The sequence below is a fragment of the Rissa tridactyla genome, chromosome 13 (genome assembly GCF_028500815.1).
Source record: "Rissa tridactyla isolate bRisTri1 chromosome 13, bRisTri1.patW.cur.20221130, whole genome shotgun sequence".
NCBI lineage: Eukaryota > Metazoa > Chordata > Aves > Charadriiformes > Laridae > Rissa > Rissa tridactyla.
In genome coordinates this window covers 779,568-797,094 of record NC_071478.1, presented here as the reverse complement: position 1 = coordinate 797,094, position 17,527 = coordinate 779,568, and the positions used below count along the sequence as shown (strand labels likewise).

Below are 17,527 nucleotides of genomic sequence, written 5' to 3'. Positions count from 1 at the left end.
CCACTACGCCAGATAAAGAAGAGCCAGAACAAAGAAGCGAAGCCGGAGTCAGCCGCAGCAGAGGAGCCGGCCAGCGCCAGCCCCGCGGCAGAGGAGCGTGGCTGGAGGACGGGGACTCGGCCGGAGCCCGGCCCAGGCAGCGATGGGAGAGACGGGGAGTGCTGCAGCCACGGCTGATACACCTGAGCGCCGCCCAAACTCACGGAAACACTCGCAAGATAAACCAAAGTATTTAACTCTGTAATTTTAGATGAGAGAGTGCTGCAAACCCAACATGCTGTCAAGGTATTTCTTGCCCTTTTCTGGGAAATCAGAAATAAAATCCTTTCGGGGTCCTTTTCCAGCCTCTAAGTACAAACATAAGCTACGTCTCTATCAAGTGCCCATTTCTCTGCCACGCTCTTCGGCTGGATGGAAAGGGAAGGTCAGGAAAACGGGCGCCGTATGCGCGCGTTGAGAGGAAGATGAGAGGCAAACTAAGGGAAGCAGCAGGAAGCTTTCAGTATTCACGTGGTATTTCAAGATTTGGAGTCAAAAAGCAAAGTAACCTGGAGGAGCTGGGCATGCGTGAACCAAAAGCGCCGCTCCTTTCTGTTCCCTGCATCTGCTTTTGTGTCGCCTTCCCAGAAACACAGAGCCCCCAGGGCACAGGCTGCTCCCAGCAGCAGGAGCCTCACAAGACCGTCCAGCTTCTTGCTTCCCTCTTCGCTGGGTTTACACCAGCCTGACTAATGGGATCAATAATCTGTTGGTTTTCATCAGAAAGCCCATGAATCCTATAGAAGAAAGATTTTTGGAACAACTGGGACTTTAGACTCACTTTAAACAGGAAGACTAAGAGAAAAGTAAATCATCAATAGCAAGATATACTGAAAAAACAGCCAGAGTTCTGGAAACACCTGAAGGAAAGTGGTCAGTGAGTAATTTAGAGTGGTTACAGGGCGATTCCAAGAGTGGCCTTCACACGCACACTGCGCAAATGATGGGGGGTGAAGCCTCTGGCACCCGGCAGAGCACCAGGATGTTGTTTCGCACTCACCAACGGCGCCTTCGGAACCGGAGCTCAAGCCCTAGGGCTCTCCTGGAGCTGGCTGAGGAGTTCCACAGGTGGGGAAGACACGTCAGAGCAAGACACACATCAACAGACACGGCGCGCATTGATGTGACGATGTTTCTGTCCTCTACATGCCTCAAATGTTTTTCTTATTTTTTAGGCCCATCAAGTGTTCCATACGTGCAATTTCATAGAAAAACTGAAAATGAAACGTACACAACACAGAAGCCGACATCTTTGGTCTGCAGAGAAAGTCCTGGGTCAGAGCTCTACAAAGCTCAATGCCATCAAACCTACACTGACGTCTCTCCCCGTAACGCGGCTCGCGCTCAAGGGCCGTTCCTCAGCCGCCTCCACCAGTATTTGGGCGCACCATCCCCGGCGCCAGCAGCTCAGCTCAGGGGCTCCCTCCCAACACGCCCAGAGCAAGGCCCACGGCCGCAGCCTCTGAGCCAACAGGTCAAGAGCGCCCGTTATACTCAAGGCTTACAGATGGAGAGGACTGGGTCCAATTCTGGTGAAATACAGGAAACGGGCAAGATATTTCAAACTAGCGCACCTTAAACACCGATTACAAGAGCGTTAAGTCGATCGGCGGCTGTCAAAGCCTCCGCGGAGCCGTCGCACTGTGCAGCTCCTGGCCGAGGTACGTGCTGCTGGAGGGAACAAAGGAAGCGAGAGGCAGCTACAGTCAACAAAAGAACACGCATAAACCGATCCATGGAAAAACTGACATTCCATAATATTCTGGGGAAAAATTACATCATCTGCCAACTCTCAGTCTCGTTACAGACCTGTCAGTTACAGCTAAGCTCTCTTTACTCTCAGGTCACGTTTTCTATGTTTTCGTATTAATTAGAGAAGTTTCTGGCAGCCGTTATCCATTATCCAACTACACCTTTTAAGAGCTCAGTTCTTTGGCACAGTCTGATTTTAGGCTAAAACCCAAACAAACAAAAAAATCATGACAAGCCCATTCCAGTGATGTAAGTTTACTTGCGTTGCTCCCAGAAATCCTACATTTCAAACCCTTGGCCCGAGAAGAACCTTTCTGTAGTAAAATGAAAACATTTGGTCCCTAAGGATTGCTCAAGTAATTATTTTCACAATTTCCTGGGAGCAGGGCGACAGCTATATGAATATCAATACGACGAGTGTCAAAAGCCTGTGAATCATCAGCTGCACTGGAATCTATTTGCATTACTCTGTGCTCAACAGTTCAAAACACTGATGGTTTCATAACTTTCTTGCACCAAAGATAAAACATTGCCGCCCGTCTATAAGGAAACTTCACCTGTGTTTCTTTGCGTGGTTTCCCTCATTTAATTTCAAGCTGGTATAATCCTAGAGCGGAACGAGCACACTTGTGTGCGTACAGATGTTGAGCACCAGCTGCTCACTGTCGAGCGTTCGGGTGACAGTGGTGTTCAGAGAAGCCGATGTGATGCACGTCCCTGCGTTTAGGGTTTAGCAAACAGCAGTTCATTCTAAAGCAAAATTCCAGGCATTCTATACATGCACAGCACTATGCTGATTTGGTAACACAGGGACACAATTTAATGATTTTCTTTGCATTTGTTTTTACAAGATTCAGATGCCAAAAACAAAACAGAACATTAAGTTACCTGATTTAAAAAAGAAAATCACATATGTTTACAACATCAAAAGAATAAGACGAAATATAAACCTTTGCTACTTACAATTGATCTATACAGATTAACCAAATCACAAATCTGTCACAATATAAACGTTTAATTGTTACAATGAATAAGAACATACAGAAAATGATTTGTTTTTTTTTTTTTTTTTTATAAAATCTTCCTTTGCTTTTTTTATTTTAAACTTACCATTAACTAAATTAGCTATGCGGGACTTGTGGGATACATGACTAAGAAGGCACCAACAGTACAAAGCAAAGACAAAGCAGTTTGAGTAGTTTAAGAGTGCTCTACACCGATACAACACAAGAAAAGGCAACAATAGTAAGTAAACCAGCTGCAACCTTTAGAAATTTGTTCTAGATTTACAAAGGTAGTCCAACCGTTACGTCTCCTCCGTTTCACTTCGTCTGATCACAGCACGTGCTACAAAAACCACCGTAACTTCACTTTACTAATGTGCACTTTTCACTAATTTAGTGTCTTGACTTCAATCGTTAACTAAACCATTTTGAACCACAAATGTATTTAAAACTTAGTAAAAGGATTGTTTGGACTTTTTTGTTTAAACCACTGCGTTTACAAAAATATTTCCCCTAAAATCTGGGATTGCTTGAAGACATCGCTGTACAAATATAAAAGTACTATGCAAGGGACCAAATTCATGAGTATATGGTGGGTACGTATAGACCTATATTTATACCATATCACGGTGCTGTAACAACACAATAAATTTATCAATAACCAAGGACTATATAAACTACACTAACAGAAGCAAATATATATTAATAAAGTTTAAATCTATAGTACAGTTGCTCAGCAAACAACTTCGACATGGTATAAATATATCGTAGCATATTACAGTGGGCAGCAACATCAGGTTTTTCTTTTCCTCATTCTGTAGGGAAAACCCCGCTCGACTCCTCGGGCTCTGTCTGGCCACTGCCGAGTGGTGCCATCGCCGCCGGCAGCGCCCAGCGCCCGCACCCTCAGCCCGCCCGGCGAGTGCCAGGGTTCCATGGACCGGGCGCCACTGGGAGGAGGAGCCTGGCAACAGTCAGGGCAGCAGAGCAAGACGCTTATTTGCCAAAGCATCCGTGAGAATTCTACGTTTGCATATTTTTCTTCAGCTGTAAGGTTGGAATGTTTTTGACAGTGAACTGTTTACATTCCTTATTCCCAAAACATCTTTACCATGAAATATGCACGTTACTTCGATCAAGAGTTGCTGTTCTCCGCTCTAAAATACAAAAACTACATAAAGAAAAGAAAAAGATCAACGTAAAATGATGAAATAACTGACCTAACACAGTGTTGTTATAGGCACCTTCTTTTAAACTATTTTCAAAATCTGACAAACAAAAAAAAAATCATGCTTCTGCATTTGACGCATCAACAGATTCAACCCAACGATGGTTACTGAATTCAGTAAGAGTGATGAATGTGGTTACTGATACTGGCAGAGCCCATTGGATTCAGCGAGAGGAGCTAAGGAAGAAAGCCCGAAAGCACCAGATGTCAGGTAAAGCAAACCCTCGGCTTCTCGCTCGGAGGCAGAATGCAAGGGTAAGTCTACACCTCCCCAAAAACCCAAAATGAAAGAAAGTATTAAAAAAATAATTGGGAAAGAGAAGGGTGAAGTCAGCTGCCAAACTTCTTCCTTAATAAATTAAAACTGAGGTGTTACAAACTGATTTCAGTAACAGTCATCTTCCCAACCATGCCAAAAATGGTTCCTGTAGTAATGATGATCGTACAAGTAGCAGAGATTCTAGAAATATTTCAACTTCTCAAAACTGAGTGAGAAAAGCATTTTGGTAAGGATGTGTAGAAATGTCAAGAGAAATTTCTACACTAGTATCAACAGTCAAGTGCATATGTCTATAGAAATGTTTTCAGCATAGGTTCCATACCCCGATTCGATGATCACCTGTGCAGTGTCCTGACAATGCTCCTAAGATGTTCCCCGCAACAGAGGTTTATGTACCACAGGAACTTCCTAATAGAAAATGCCCTTTCATGGTGAACCCTTGCTTGTTAAAAATTAGTTTTGGCAGACTAACACTTAAACTATAGGAAAAAGAAAATTCTGAAATGGAATCTTGTAAGCACCCTTATCTATAGAAGTCTGAGAGTTAATGGCTTTCCAGATTTCTTTGAAGAGCAGACTAACTGGTAAGAGGAAGCCTGGAGTTATAACCAGCAGCATCCTTCTAGACTACAGGAGCAACTGAACCTGATTTCCATTCAAACACATTACCCAAGAGGAAACCAAAAACTAATTCTTAATGTTAATGTGAAGATATAAGATTTAAATTTATTTCCAGGAATTACAAGTGCATTTTGTTCATATTAGCAAGCAGTCTTTATACAATCCATTCTTCACTGCTGCCAAAATAAAATGAGAAAAAGACAGCAGAGATATGAAAAGCTAAAAATAGAACTATTTTTCCTAAGTTATTTGTTGAATAGCATTTCAGTTGAACACAACTCAGAGGTAACAATAGATTATTTTTTTTCTCAATCATAGGCATGTGGCACTTAGACAATCATCTTTGCACAGAAAGCTTTAACAGTCATGCGAGGGCACAGTAATTATTTTAAACAAGGCAAATTTCTCACCACAGAGAGCAGTGGGGAAAGAAAAGGAGGCACTGCACTGGAACATAACACCTAGTAAACTCCACATTATACAATTTCAGTAACAAATACTTGAAAAGATCATTAAAAGGTATACAATTTTAAACATTATTTAGTGCTAGCTTTGTTTGGTTGTCCTAACTCAGCATTATCAGAAAAGTTTGATAGTACTTGACAACAGAACAGTACTTCATGTCACGAGCTCATGGAGGCTTGATTACAAATCACCATAGTGTAGGTTGCAAGAAATGAACTTGAGATGCTGACATGCTGTAGGAGCAAAAGTAAAATCAAACTTTCTCATTTAAAGATGCAGTGTTCCTCTCTGCAAGAATTCTGAACATCAGTGATTAGAGTCAAATGTGAAAACTATCGATCCTCATTTGAAGCGTTTCATTGGTATGCAGTGTGTAGACTGAGTTTATTAACATCATATTTTGGTTTCTCGCTTGCCACCACATATGGATGCCTTCCACAGAGAAAAGCATTCACCATTAGGTCATCACGCCATCATTATGTTCTTTGTTAATCTTCCACCACACGGTGAGTAAATAGAAGTTGGCGAGCTGCCACTCATGCTCTTTGCACAAGCCTTATGAACGCTACTACGCGCTATGAACTTTGGAAGTACTATGCCTCCAACATGGTTAAACTTTAAATGATCTCTTTTAGAAAAGGCAGGGAGAAGAAAGTACAAATTTTGTCAATACGTGGAAAAAATGGTTCTTAGATGAATTCAATTAAGTTGGGTTCCCATGTGGCTCTTACGCTGTATAGAATACCTGTGTGTACAGCACAGGACACCCAAACAAGTGCATAAGCGAGATTAACATGAACAGGACTTATGCTGTGATCCATAGCAAACGGTATAAACTCCGCTGGATGCTAACCATTTCTATTTAAAAAGGAAGTGCAAAAAAAATCTGGGATGTCACTGACTTAAAGTGCCCTGAATAGTAGCTTTTCTAAAAAAAATGCCAGCGACTTCAGTAAAGTCAGAAGAACATAGTTCATGGTGTAAACTTCTTACAGGTTAATGAATTATCTTCTTGGATACTGAGCCAGGAGTGAAAGGAACCACTGCATCTTTCAAACCAGAAAGCAAGCAGTTAAAATACGGCCAGCAGTAGGTGCACTTACAGTACAGTACTGCAACAGGTCAACAATGGGCATTACGCATAGGAGTGTCAATTACAATTCTTCAGGCTTAAAAGATTCATTGAAAGCATGAAAAGCCAAAACTACCAGGAACTGCCCTCCTGAATGGCTCAAAGGAGTTAGTGGATAAGCTGAGAGAGGCCACAAGACATGACCAACAATAAAGAACTGGGAAGAGGAACAGCAACGTTTGAGCACGCCCAGTCCTTTAAGTCCTTGTCCTACAAAAAAGAGCAGAGACATATTTCAGTGAAGAAAGTTTTAACATTGCCCTTTAAAACACGCATACTTTCCTGTTTCTATGCTTTACGTACACTATGTTTACCACGGGCAGCAGTACCGATATTTACTACTTCTGTTTAAACTGCTGTGATGTGGAATAGCTAATGATTCTAACCACAAATGACTAGGACAAATAGCCAGCATATTATTACCAAGCTGAGTACGATATTTAAATTTCAGTGTCATGTCAGCCAGATCAATTCTTCGGAGTAGCATTTAAAGGTAACATTTTTAGCAAACCAGAAACTTCCGTTAGCACCGGCTCACTGATATCTTTATCCCTAATCCTTTTATCCCTTAATCCCTAATACAACTTTTGTAAGTATGGTCTGGGCAAAGAGGCAAGCAGGAGAGATGATAAACTATGATTTACCACAATGTTAGCTACTTGCTCTCCCTTCCTTGATGCTACAGCCTATTGGTAACGGGTTTCATCTTGCACCTACAAATTTATGTAATTTTCTTCCATAACGCGCACTTGTACTGCTAGTGCCTCTTGTACAGAATCAGCTTTAGAAAACACGGACGGGAAATAAGCACCACGCGCGTTACTGTGTCCCACATCTCATTCTACTGGCAATGCCCAACTAATAAGAGCCAGATGTGTGAACCTCAGATTTACCTAACTTTTCATTATTAAAATAGTTTCAAACGTTAGCTAGTAATCTTAAATAAACAAAATACAGTCTTTCTAAAGATGAAAATGACTTCATTTGTGGACTTCTATACATTTCAATATTCAAGCCAGTGGCAACAGAGGTTACCCTACTGAAATAAAAACTGTATTTTCAGAAGTTTCCTCTACTTTTCTTTTTCTTTCTTTCTTTCACGGATTTCTTGCAGTGAGGAAGTTCACTGTCTCAAAACTTAACCTTTCTGCTGGAACGGCCAAGAAAAAATGTAGAAGGCTGCTGTTGACGGACAATAGCACAGGAACTACTTTTAAGATCACAGAACAAGCAATCTAGATTAGGCTGTTGTCTTTAGTTTCCAGTCACAAAACTTTGATACTTTAAACTATTAGTATCACAGAAATTTCATAAGACTGGATATCAGGGAGAAATTCTTGGCTGTGAGGGGGGTGAGCCCCTGGCCCAGGCTGCCCAGAGAAGCTGTGGCTGCCCCATCCCTGGAGGGGTTCAAGGCCAGGTTGGACGGGGCTTGGAGCAACCTGGGCTGGTGGGAGGTGTCCCTGCCCAGGGCAGGGGGTGGCACTGGATGGGCTTTAAGGTCCCTTCCAACCCAAACTGTTCTGTGATTCTATGATTCTAAGTATTACAAAAACTTATTCAATTCAGTATTGGACCAATTTTGTATGAAACTACTGAGACTTGCAAGCCTCATGGTAGACTCATGCCAAGCCTCATGCATACCCAGTTAAGTTTATTGATTTAAAAAAAGAAAAAAGTCAGACAGTAAATATCAGTACATTACATTTTTAATTAAAATGTAAAATCTTCAAAGGATTAGGAAGATTAATCATAACTGATTTATTGAGTATTTTGATACCTATTCTTATTTACTCACACTATTTCACAGGTACTTAAGACTGAAGCTAAAACATACTGAAGTTTCATGGTTGTTTTTTTTTCCCCCCTTTAAAATAATTTAAGGGATTTGTCCTCTGTACGTTACATTAAATGTAACGTACAGAGGACAAAATGTACAGAGGAAGAATTTTTCAAAAGCACTTGAAGCCATATGACAAAATAGCCTGCAACATATGAAGAACACTGTCCCCTTAAAATGTTTGGGGGGGGGGGTTGAATAAAATTTGCATTTCAAAGTGTTACTGTGGCTTTTATTCTGAGAAGCACTGTTTAAATGTAATTCTTATTCCTTAAACGCAACCTAAAAACTAGGTAAACATCTCAGGTAGTTGCCTGGATTCCCTGGAGACACCTCAATGTTGTAGACAAAACAAACTGTTTCTTCAATAACAGCGTAGGAGTGAGGTGACATGAACAAGCATAAGGCTGTCCTTTAACAGCTAGTTATCCTATCGATAGAAAAGGAAAGTTCTACATTTCACTAGTGGTAACGAAGTTCCAAAATTCTTCCCCCTGCCCAAGTGGTTCCATATTGCTGTGACTTTACCTATGCACAATTTAAGATCGATATCCTGGCTGGAATCTAGCAGTTTCCTCAAAAATCAGTTCTTTCAGCTTTTCCTTCGGCAAGTCATCCAACTCCATATCAAACTTGAAGGGTGCTTCAGCTACAGGCTTAATAATATAAAAAAACATTATTACTTTTTTTAATATTACTGTTGTATTGAATTTCATGTAGTCCCTGTACGGGGAAAAAAACCCTGAAAACACGCTTCACAAAAATGACTAATATTGTGCAGTCTTCAAGGAAGAACTCATTCTAGTAGGCCTTTGTGTGCTTTATATATTAGTTTACCAAACTTAATATCAAACCATTCTAAGTAGCTACTCAAATATAAACCACAAGTTAAAATATTTGTTTGAGGCTTGTAACTTAGTATCTACCTGAAGAAAAATTATCCAAAACATTTGTATTTCTTGTAATAAACACATCTGTCCCTTAAGAATAACTAGCTTAATTCCTCCTCCCCTACTTCTTCACCAAAAGTAACCTTAAATCTCATCAGAATTGTCTACTAAACTACAGTGAGTTCAGACTGGGGGGTTGTAAATGCAGCATCTGATGGCAAACTCGGTTATTCTCCTCATTATCAGACGCTGGGAAACAAGACCATAGCAGGCTAAGAAGTTCCATTTTCAGAAGACTACACCTTAGCATCTTATTTATTGTGTTGTGCCTCAACAAGATATACAAAATTTTGGTAAATTGATGCAATTCATTCTTCTAACTCCATTAGAGCAGTAGAAACACTGCCCTTAAACTAGTGAAGAAAATAACGTGTTGCATCATTTAATCAACATTTCCATTTTAACAATGTCTTTACCTCATCACTCGGATCGTAATACTGCTCCAGATACGGATGGGCTAAAGCTTGCTCCACTTCAATCCGCTTATGAGGATTAAAGGTCAACATTTTATCCAACAAATCGAGTGCTAAGAGGAAAAAAAAAATAAGTGAGCAAGAGTTTAATACGCACTCCAAAGTACAAAAGTGTTACAAACACTGACACTCCACAGAAAATACATGGTACCCTAAGTTTGGGGCTAACTTCAATTTCCAGCTGGAATCCCCAGCCATAGCAGCAGCAGCAGATTGCTTCCTAGGCCTTGGGCACAGCAGCTTCGCCTGCCCGCCTCATGGGCATTCATGGCTACGGGTCCCTTTGGCACGGTCAGCTCTAATGGAGGTAGACCCTTCCAAAGGCTCCTCAGCATCAGAATGAATGTCAAGGCAAGAAATGCGTAGAACCCTATGGTACAATGTGCTTTTAACTACAGCAGAAATTTAATAGATGAGGCTTTTTTCTTCACTCAAATAGATGCTTCGGATTTTTGTGCCAAATATCCAAACCGCGATAGTGCTTTTCTGAAATGAGTAAGTAATCAAGAATATGTTCTCATTCTGAAAAGAAAACTTGGCTGTTTAATGACGCAAATGTCATCGAGAAGTCATTAGGAGTTCTAGATCACCATGGTGAAGTATTCTAGCATGACTAGCAGCTCAGAAGATACTCTCCTGCTAAATGCAAATATTGCATATTCATGAGATTCAGGTAAAATCTGTTGAAGACAACTCATAAAGAATCCATAGAGAACTTGAAGATCTAGTAAGACAGTGAGGTCTGATGAAATTCTGGACAAATGTTACAAGTCAGAGTTACTGCAGTTGTTCAGCTACTTTGATTAGAACACGTTTTCCTTCTCCAGGAAACCAGAATGATCATAGTAGCAAGAAGCCCAAAGATACCTGCAGCATCCCAAATTTCATTCCATTTCTTCTCATTACCACAACATTTATGACACAGAACTTAAATAGAGGCTTCTTTCTATGATTCTTACTGTAGCAAAACAGTTGCAGTGTTGCATCAGGACAAGATGCACACCAACCATCGCAGAAGAGACAGGACTTTACCACTGCATTCAATGGCAGCTTGAAAAAGCTGCAAACTTGCACAGCAATTACATTAAATATTTTTATGTGGCTTTCTCAACACTGGAAACTCACATGCTCACTCCATGCTAAAGCATGTCATGCACAACGCCTTTTACTGAAATGATTGACAAACAGCTTTTTGAAAAACTGCTCTGTCAAAGCTACTCTGAAGACTGAGAAGAAAAGGTGCTGCAGAAGTTGTGCAAGCGGCCTGTTCCCCCAGCAGCTGAGCAGAGCAGCGCTGCTACAATGAGAGCTGTCAGAAGCCCACGGTAAAAATTCTCACATTGACAAGCACTATAATAAAAGCAGAATAAATCACTGCTGTTTCTCTGAATGATAAGGATAATCAGCTCTACCCAGCTCCATCTGCAGAAATTAGCTTTTACATGGTAGTTCCGTATCTGACCATGTTCACTACGAGTAAATTATCACATCAGTATCTTAAAAAAGCGACTTATGAATTGTGTCAGAGCAGGTGAAAGAGCACTGTACTATGAATACAACCACCCTTAAACTGCATGAAGTAGAATTTAAAAGGCAAGTTAAAAGCTATGTAGCAAAACAAAATCATATTTACCCTTCACTAAATCCTTGTTAAGAAAGGCAAAATTATTACATTCCTTGCCTTTATAACTTCTGCTCCACTTATCATAACTGAATTTTTTAACCCTTTACATTTTAACCTTTCATACTGCTGAAGGACCCGTGCTTTGATTGACATTCTGCTGTTTGCTCTGGAGCTGACACACAGGCTGCACAATCTACTCTGAGTTCAGCAATATACAGCCATCTGCTAGCTGATTTTAGAAACAAAGTTCAATGTCGAAATCCAATGCCGATGTTCAGTACTTGAGTAACGTACCATGCTTTCGAAGACGATAACACGAGTTAGGATTTACATTTTACATGTAAGTTAAAAGATCAAACACCACAACACGTAATCTTAGTTACTAAAAATTGCTTTAAAAAGATAAGCTACTATGAGTGTTTCATGCTGGTTTATAAGGCCATTTTAAGGGAGCTGCATGTTGCATTTCCAACATAGATAAATGCTTAGGGTGGTTTTAAAAATCCCATCCTGCCATTACTTTTGCTGCTTATTTCCATTTGTGAAGATGTGGTACAATGTAATAGAGCATGAAATACCTTTGGGATCAGCATTCGGAAACAGCCTGTTCCATGGTACCTTATTTTTGTGTGGTAGGGAAAGCAAGTAGTTTCTGGCCTTTAAATTGATTATACAATTCAAATCTTCTTGGGAAGGGGATCCAAGTATACCTAAAAAAAATAAATACAAACAGTACTGCATCCTATAAAAAGCACATTTAAAATGGTTATACCTCATTTGCTAAAACTCAATATTAAAACTGCTGGGAAGAAGATTTCAGACTAAATGTTTTAAGAGTACATAATACCTTAGAATTTTTTTAGAAACCTTTACTAAAAAGGTTGTTTTTTTCTTGTAAATAAACAAATGCATTTGAATTTTCTAATGATCAGTAATCTGCTTAAAAGATACAATTAAGTGGCGTATCTATAGACATTTTAAAAACAATTGACTTGGACTTAATAGTATATTTGAGCTTTTTAAATTTTTTTTTATTTTAAAAACATCCCTGCTGATGTAGTAAATCAACTGGTAAGTAGCCCCCCAAATCAATGATTTTTTGTAGGAATCACTGCAGAAATAACTATGGGGAACAGATGATAGACCTACAGGTCCATACACTGACCAACAACAGAAAGAAAGGAGTGACCAAGACCAGTTTAGCTGGTAGAAAAGATGGAGAGACAGAGGGATGTGGAAATGCTACTTTTACAAAAAGCTTACCAAGGATATGGTTAAGTTGGTCAAGGTAGTGTTTTCCTGGAAAGATAGGTCTGTTGGAGAGCATCTCTGCCAGAATACAGCCTACTGACCAGATGTCAATAGACTTGGTGTAACCCTGCAAGTAAAGCAAAACCATATTTTTGTCAAAGAAATTTTTGCATAATTGCAGCAACATGTTACTTCAGTAAATTTTGAAAGTGCACGCAAATAAATCTTTTTCTTTAGATGAGTCATGCTTGTTCATGCTGTTTGATTTTTCTGTACAGAATGAAATAATTAAGAATTGTATATCAAAACACTACTTTGAAAGGGTAGCAAGAACTGAAGTATGCAAGATATGGTTTTCCAAAGGGAATCTCTAAGTTTAGCTAAAGGTATTACCAACTGCAAATTTTTGAGAGTCCCTAATTTTACAGCAAATTTACACTAACAAAATTTGGAAATAAGCTATTCTTCTTAGTTCTGCAGTTCCCAACATCATACTAAACACATGTGAAAAAACCCATCCTTTTTCCTAACAGGATCTAAATCCCCCACAAGTAAGAAGCCCTCAGTATGAAAGGGGCGAAAGGGCCAGACAGGCTGGTGGTTAGCTGGTTTGTAAACCACAACAGGTAAGTAAGGAGTAAAGATGATGTGAGAAGACCAACAACAGTAAATGCAATACAAGAAGAACAAAACTGATGCCCATATTTTCACGTGTATGGAAACCTGCGCTATCCATAAGAGGCTTTTATTCAGAAGCACACCAGTTACACTGCTGCCTGAGGGACACAGGGGCAAGTTCACCTCCAGAAGCCCTGGCCCCATTCTCCCTCAGCCTGCTGTCCCCTACTCCCATTAGCTGGGAGCTGCCAACAAAAGCCAGTAACTGTGCTGAATCCCCCAGCCAGCTCAGCACCCGCTTCTCAGGACCCCGTCACTTCACCATTTGTTTGCAAAGCACTGCGATTCTAAAAGGAATCGGGCTACAGGCCAGGAAAATTGTAAGTTGACCACCTCTTCAGAAACAAAGTATTTTCTTGTAAAAGCTGCTGACAAATGTACGTTGATACCTAGAAATAAGGATACGTTGCCCTATGTTTATGGCCTCAATGCAAGTTTAAAATACAAGAACCGTGGGGCGGGGCAAGAAAAAACCCCCAGACCCCCTCGGTGGTCAGATGAATGTTTTCTAGAAGCACATTAGACACACTATTGCCACGACAAATCAAACCCAACAACCAATGAAGCAGTAACCCTACAGAAACAACAAAGTCTCTGAGGACTACAAAATACAGACACAGATGTCACATTTTTGTGAACAAGCATACGGCTGTAGGAACTAATGCAAAGGTTATGAAGGCTATCCATTACTCACACCGTACAGGGATTGGATACCCGTTAAAACAGCCACAGAAGAACATAAGAATTATTCCAAGTATAAAAAAAACAAAGGGATCATTTTATTAAGACTATGGGAATGCAATTAAGATCGACATACAACAAAGATCACATGCCTTCAGAATCAGATTCACCCTCATTATACATTCTACACCTAAATCAAGATGTCAAGATAACATTAAGGCAACATTTGCAAGCCTTGATGAAGACAGTAGTAAAATGCTCTTGTTACGAGTACTTCTACTCCGTGGAAAAGCATTTGATGGAAAGAAGTCTCATGATTGACAAGGAACTGGACACATGGGAGCTCATGTACATGATTACTCAGTTGTACTATCCAATAATTGCATCTGGAATCACAAATTTACTGCAAGCAAGAAGCTGTACTGCAAATCCATTACCGCAGTTCCTCAAGACTATGCGTGCGTTCTGATCCTAAAAACACAGAAGGCAAGGGGAAAGAAAAACTGGTACTCACAAGTGGATAACCAGCAACAGAAGCACCACAGCAGTGCACTATGGTTCTTACCTTAGAATTCAGCATGATTTCAGGAGCCCTGTACCAACGTGTGGCCACATATTCTGTCAAGAATCCTGTGTGATCATGATCTGGATCTGCAACACGAGCCAGTCCAAAGTCACAAATCTGGTTTTAAAGAAATTTAAGAAAAAAAAAAAAACACAAAAGAGCACGTGAGACATACAGCTTCCAGTACTACACTACTAATTCACCGTTCCCCAACCCATGATGTAACACCTACAAATACAGGGATGGTAACCTATATTTTTAGCAACAAATTATTGCACAAAGGTTAAGAAAAATGTTTTGGATTAAGTACAAAGAGTATCCAATGAGGCCATGCAGGCAGGGAATAGGAAGAATAAATGGTTTGGGGAAAGAAGATGTTCCTGGTGCACAATTTATGTTCCACTATGGGTTTACTTAACACCTTCTCTGCCAGGTGGTGGCAAGGTACACTGCTGCAACCTGTTATTAGAAATGTGCCAGGAAACAAAAAGAGAGATTAAGATTTCCAGAAAACAAAATTACAGACCAACGCATTTGTAGCAGAGTTCAATACCCCTTTTCACAAAAGCTGCTATCATAACTGCATCTTTGCATGAGAAACTTCCTATCTGATAGGACACAGGGTAACGGCCTCAAACTGAAAGAGGATAGATTTAGATTGGCTATCAGGAAGAAATTCTTTCCTGTGCAGGTGGCGAGGCACTGGCCCAAGTTGCCCAGGGAAGCTGTCAATGCCCCATCCCTGGAGGGGTTCAAGGCCAGGCTGGATGAGGCTTTGAGCAGCCTGGGCTGGTGGGAGGTGTCCCTGCCCAGGGCAGGGGGTTGGAACTAGATGATCTTTAAGGTCCCTTCCAACCCGAACCGTTCTGTGATTCTGTGTGTGATTCTGTGAGATAGTGGTAGACTGGAGAGAATATAGGTTGCTGAAGGAAGCATGAGCTTGAAAACAAAACCACAAGAAAATATTTCTCAACCCTGTATGAGGAAAATAGTTTTATCTAATCATGAAAACAAAACCAAACTCTGATCTAGACTAGTGAATTCAGAACAAAGGAAAATGTGCTTTTATCTATACTCTGGTAAGGAGGCTCCATGGCTTTCAGAGCTATTTAGTGTCCTCTCTCCAGAGAGAAGTCAAGAAAATTGAAAACGTGAAGGAAGACAGTGTTCTAGAGCGCAGCAGCTGTTCTTTTCTTACCCTCTGAAAGGTAAATGGCAAGCTTGTTGAGTGGCACATTAGACACATTCATATGCTTTTGCTACCACCAAAAAAATATCAGTTTATGATAATGATCAATTTCCACACAAAATGCATTTGCATGAAAGAGTATGTACTCTCAGAAAATCAAGGCACCAAACGTAGGAGTAGCAAACAGGAGGTTCCTCTGATGCACACATTTGATAATAGCTTACTTTTTAATAGTTAATTGTGGACACTGATTTTATTAAAAATGTGTAGTAATAATATGCTGTAGTCAATAAAGACTGTAACGGATAACCCTACCAAAAACGCAGAAAGCCCAATGCACCCTGGCAACCTCCTCCTTTGTTTTCCTGGAGGCCCAGCCTGTGAAACAACTGGTAGATCAGCTAAGGAAGAAGCGATTCAGCCAACCAAAAGCTACAGCTGAAAGACAAGATTCAGCAGCTGTTAAACGGAGGGACTGAAGAAAAGGCAATGATGAAATTCATAAGCCAGGCTCTGTGGGACGACTCCTCTGAGTTTAGCTACATATTTAAAAAAATTAAAAAAAAAAATAAATCCAAACACAGAACCCTCAATCCTTAAAAACAAAACCAAAAAGAATCCTTCCTTTTAAGCATGTCAAGGTTTTCCCAGGCTACAGAAACAGAGCAGCTGCCTTGTGTGCAATTAGCAGCTTGCATAAAGAGAATCAGTCCAAATAATAGGAAGAGTCTCCCGTAAAGACAGAAGTGAAGAAACTGCAGAAGACAGTTTTTTGGACTTCAGAAAATAATTATGCAGGCAGACAAAACTGTTGTAATCTCTTCCTCCTAACCTCAGAAAAAAGCTAGATAAGACCATAGGCAAGAGGCTTGTGCAGAATTATAGTATTACACATAAGCAAAGTGCTACGATTTGTTATTAAGACAAAAGAAAAAAGACACTCTCCGGTCCACAGTGAGGAGAAAGAACTGAGTTAAACAAGGTGTCTGTTGAATCTCTCAAGTAGAAAAATGCACATGGGGTGGAAAGGAAGATTATTGACAGAGAGAGATCATTAAAACGACAAAAAGCTCCTGCTGAATAGAGAAGAAACAGGTTAAGCAGAAAAGAAGAAACACCATTAGTGAGAAAAGCATCAAGGTTGAAGCAGCAAGAAAGAGGCTGTCGCAGCGTTTTCACCAGCTGCAGACTGACCAGGAGCATCAGCAGGCAGAGGAGAGAAGCTGGAGGGGCCAGCGTCCTGCTGGGTGCAAGGGACCAGGCACAGCGCCTGACTCTGCCCTGCTGAGGATACAGTTCTTGCCCTGTGGTGACAGAACACATTTAAAAATGCAGCTGCCCTATCTGGGGGGAAAAATAATAAAATTGTGAGTCCCCTCTGCCTGTTCAAGTAATAATTGGTAAAAGTCAAAGCAGCAGGAGGAGGTAGACTTCTCAATCAGAACTAAAACAAAAGAAGAAAGAATCTGAGAGAGCAACATAATGACAGGCAAATTTTTCTTGGCATTTTGACTAAGTCATAGCAGAGAATAAAAAAATGCATAATGAAAGACCCAGGTACGTCAGTCAGTGCTTCATGCCTTGGAGAGACAGAACAGATGCTACTAAGAGAGAAGGAATAACTTCCCCACTAAATAAATAAATAAAATGCCAGCATCTTCTTTATATATTTAGCTTACAGTTGTTCAAAACAACATTCTTGTAATCAATATCAGGTATGCTTTTCTTTCTTTCTTTTTTTTTTTTTTTTTTTAA

At 40.3% G+C, this 17,527-nt stretch overlaps 1 protein-coding gene across 1 annotated transcript in view; it reads right to left on the bottom strand.

The window, feature by feature from the left end:
• Positions 1-2,585: 2,585 nt before the first annotated feature.
• The window catches only part of MAPK1 (mitogen-activated protein kinase 1), a 37,630-nt gene continuing 22,688 nt past the window's right edge, over positions 2,586-17,527 (bottom strand). The window contains exons 4-9 of the mRNA XM_054220051.1: positions 14,584-14,700; positions 12,672-12,786; positions 11,987-12,118; positions 9,728-9,837; positions 8,890-9,017; positions 2,586-6,731 (exon numbers count right to left, since the gene is read on the bottom strand). Of these exons, the coding sequence (XP_054076026.1) occupies positions 8,901-9,017; positions 9,728-9,837; positions 11,987-12,118; positions 12,672-12,786; positions 14,584-14,700 (591 nt within the window). The 3' untranslated portion in view covers positions 2,586-6,731; positions 8,890-8,900. The remainder of the gene's footprint in view (positions 6,732-8,889; positions 9,018-9,727; positions 9,838-11,986; positions 12,119-12,671; positions 12,787-14,583; positions 14,701-17,527) is intronic.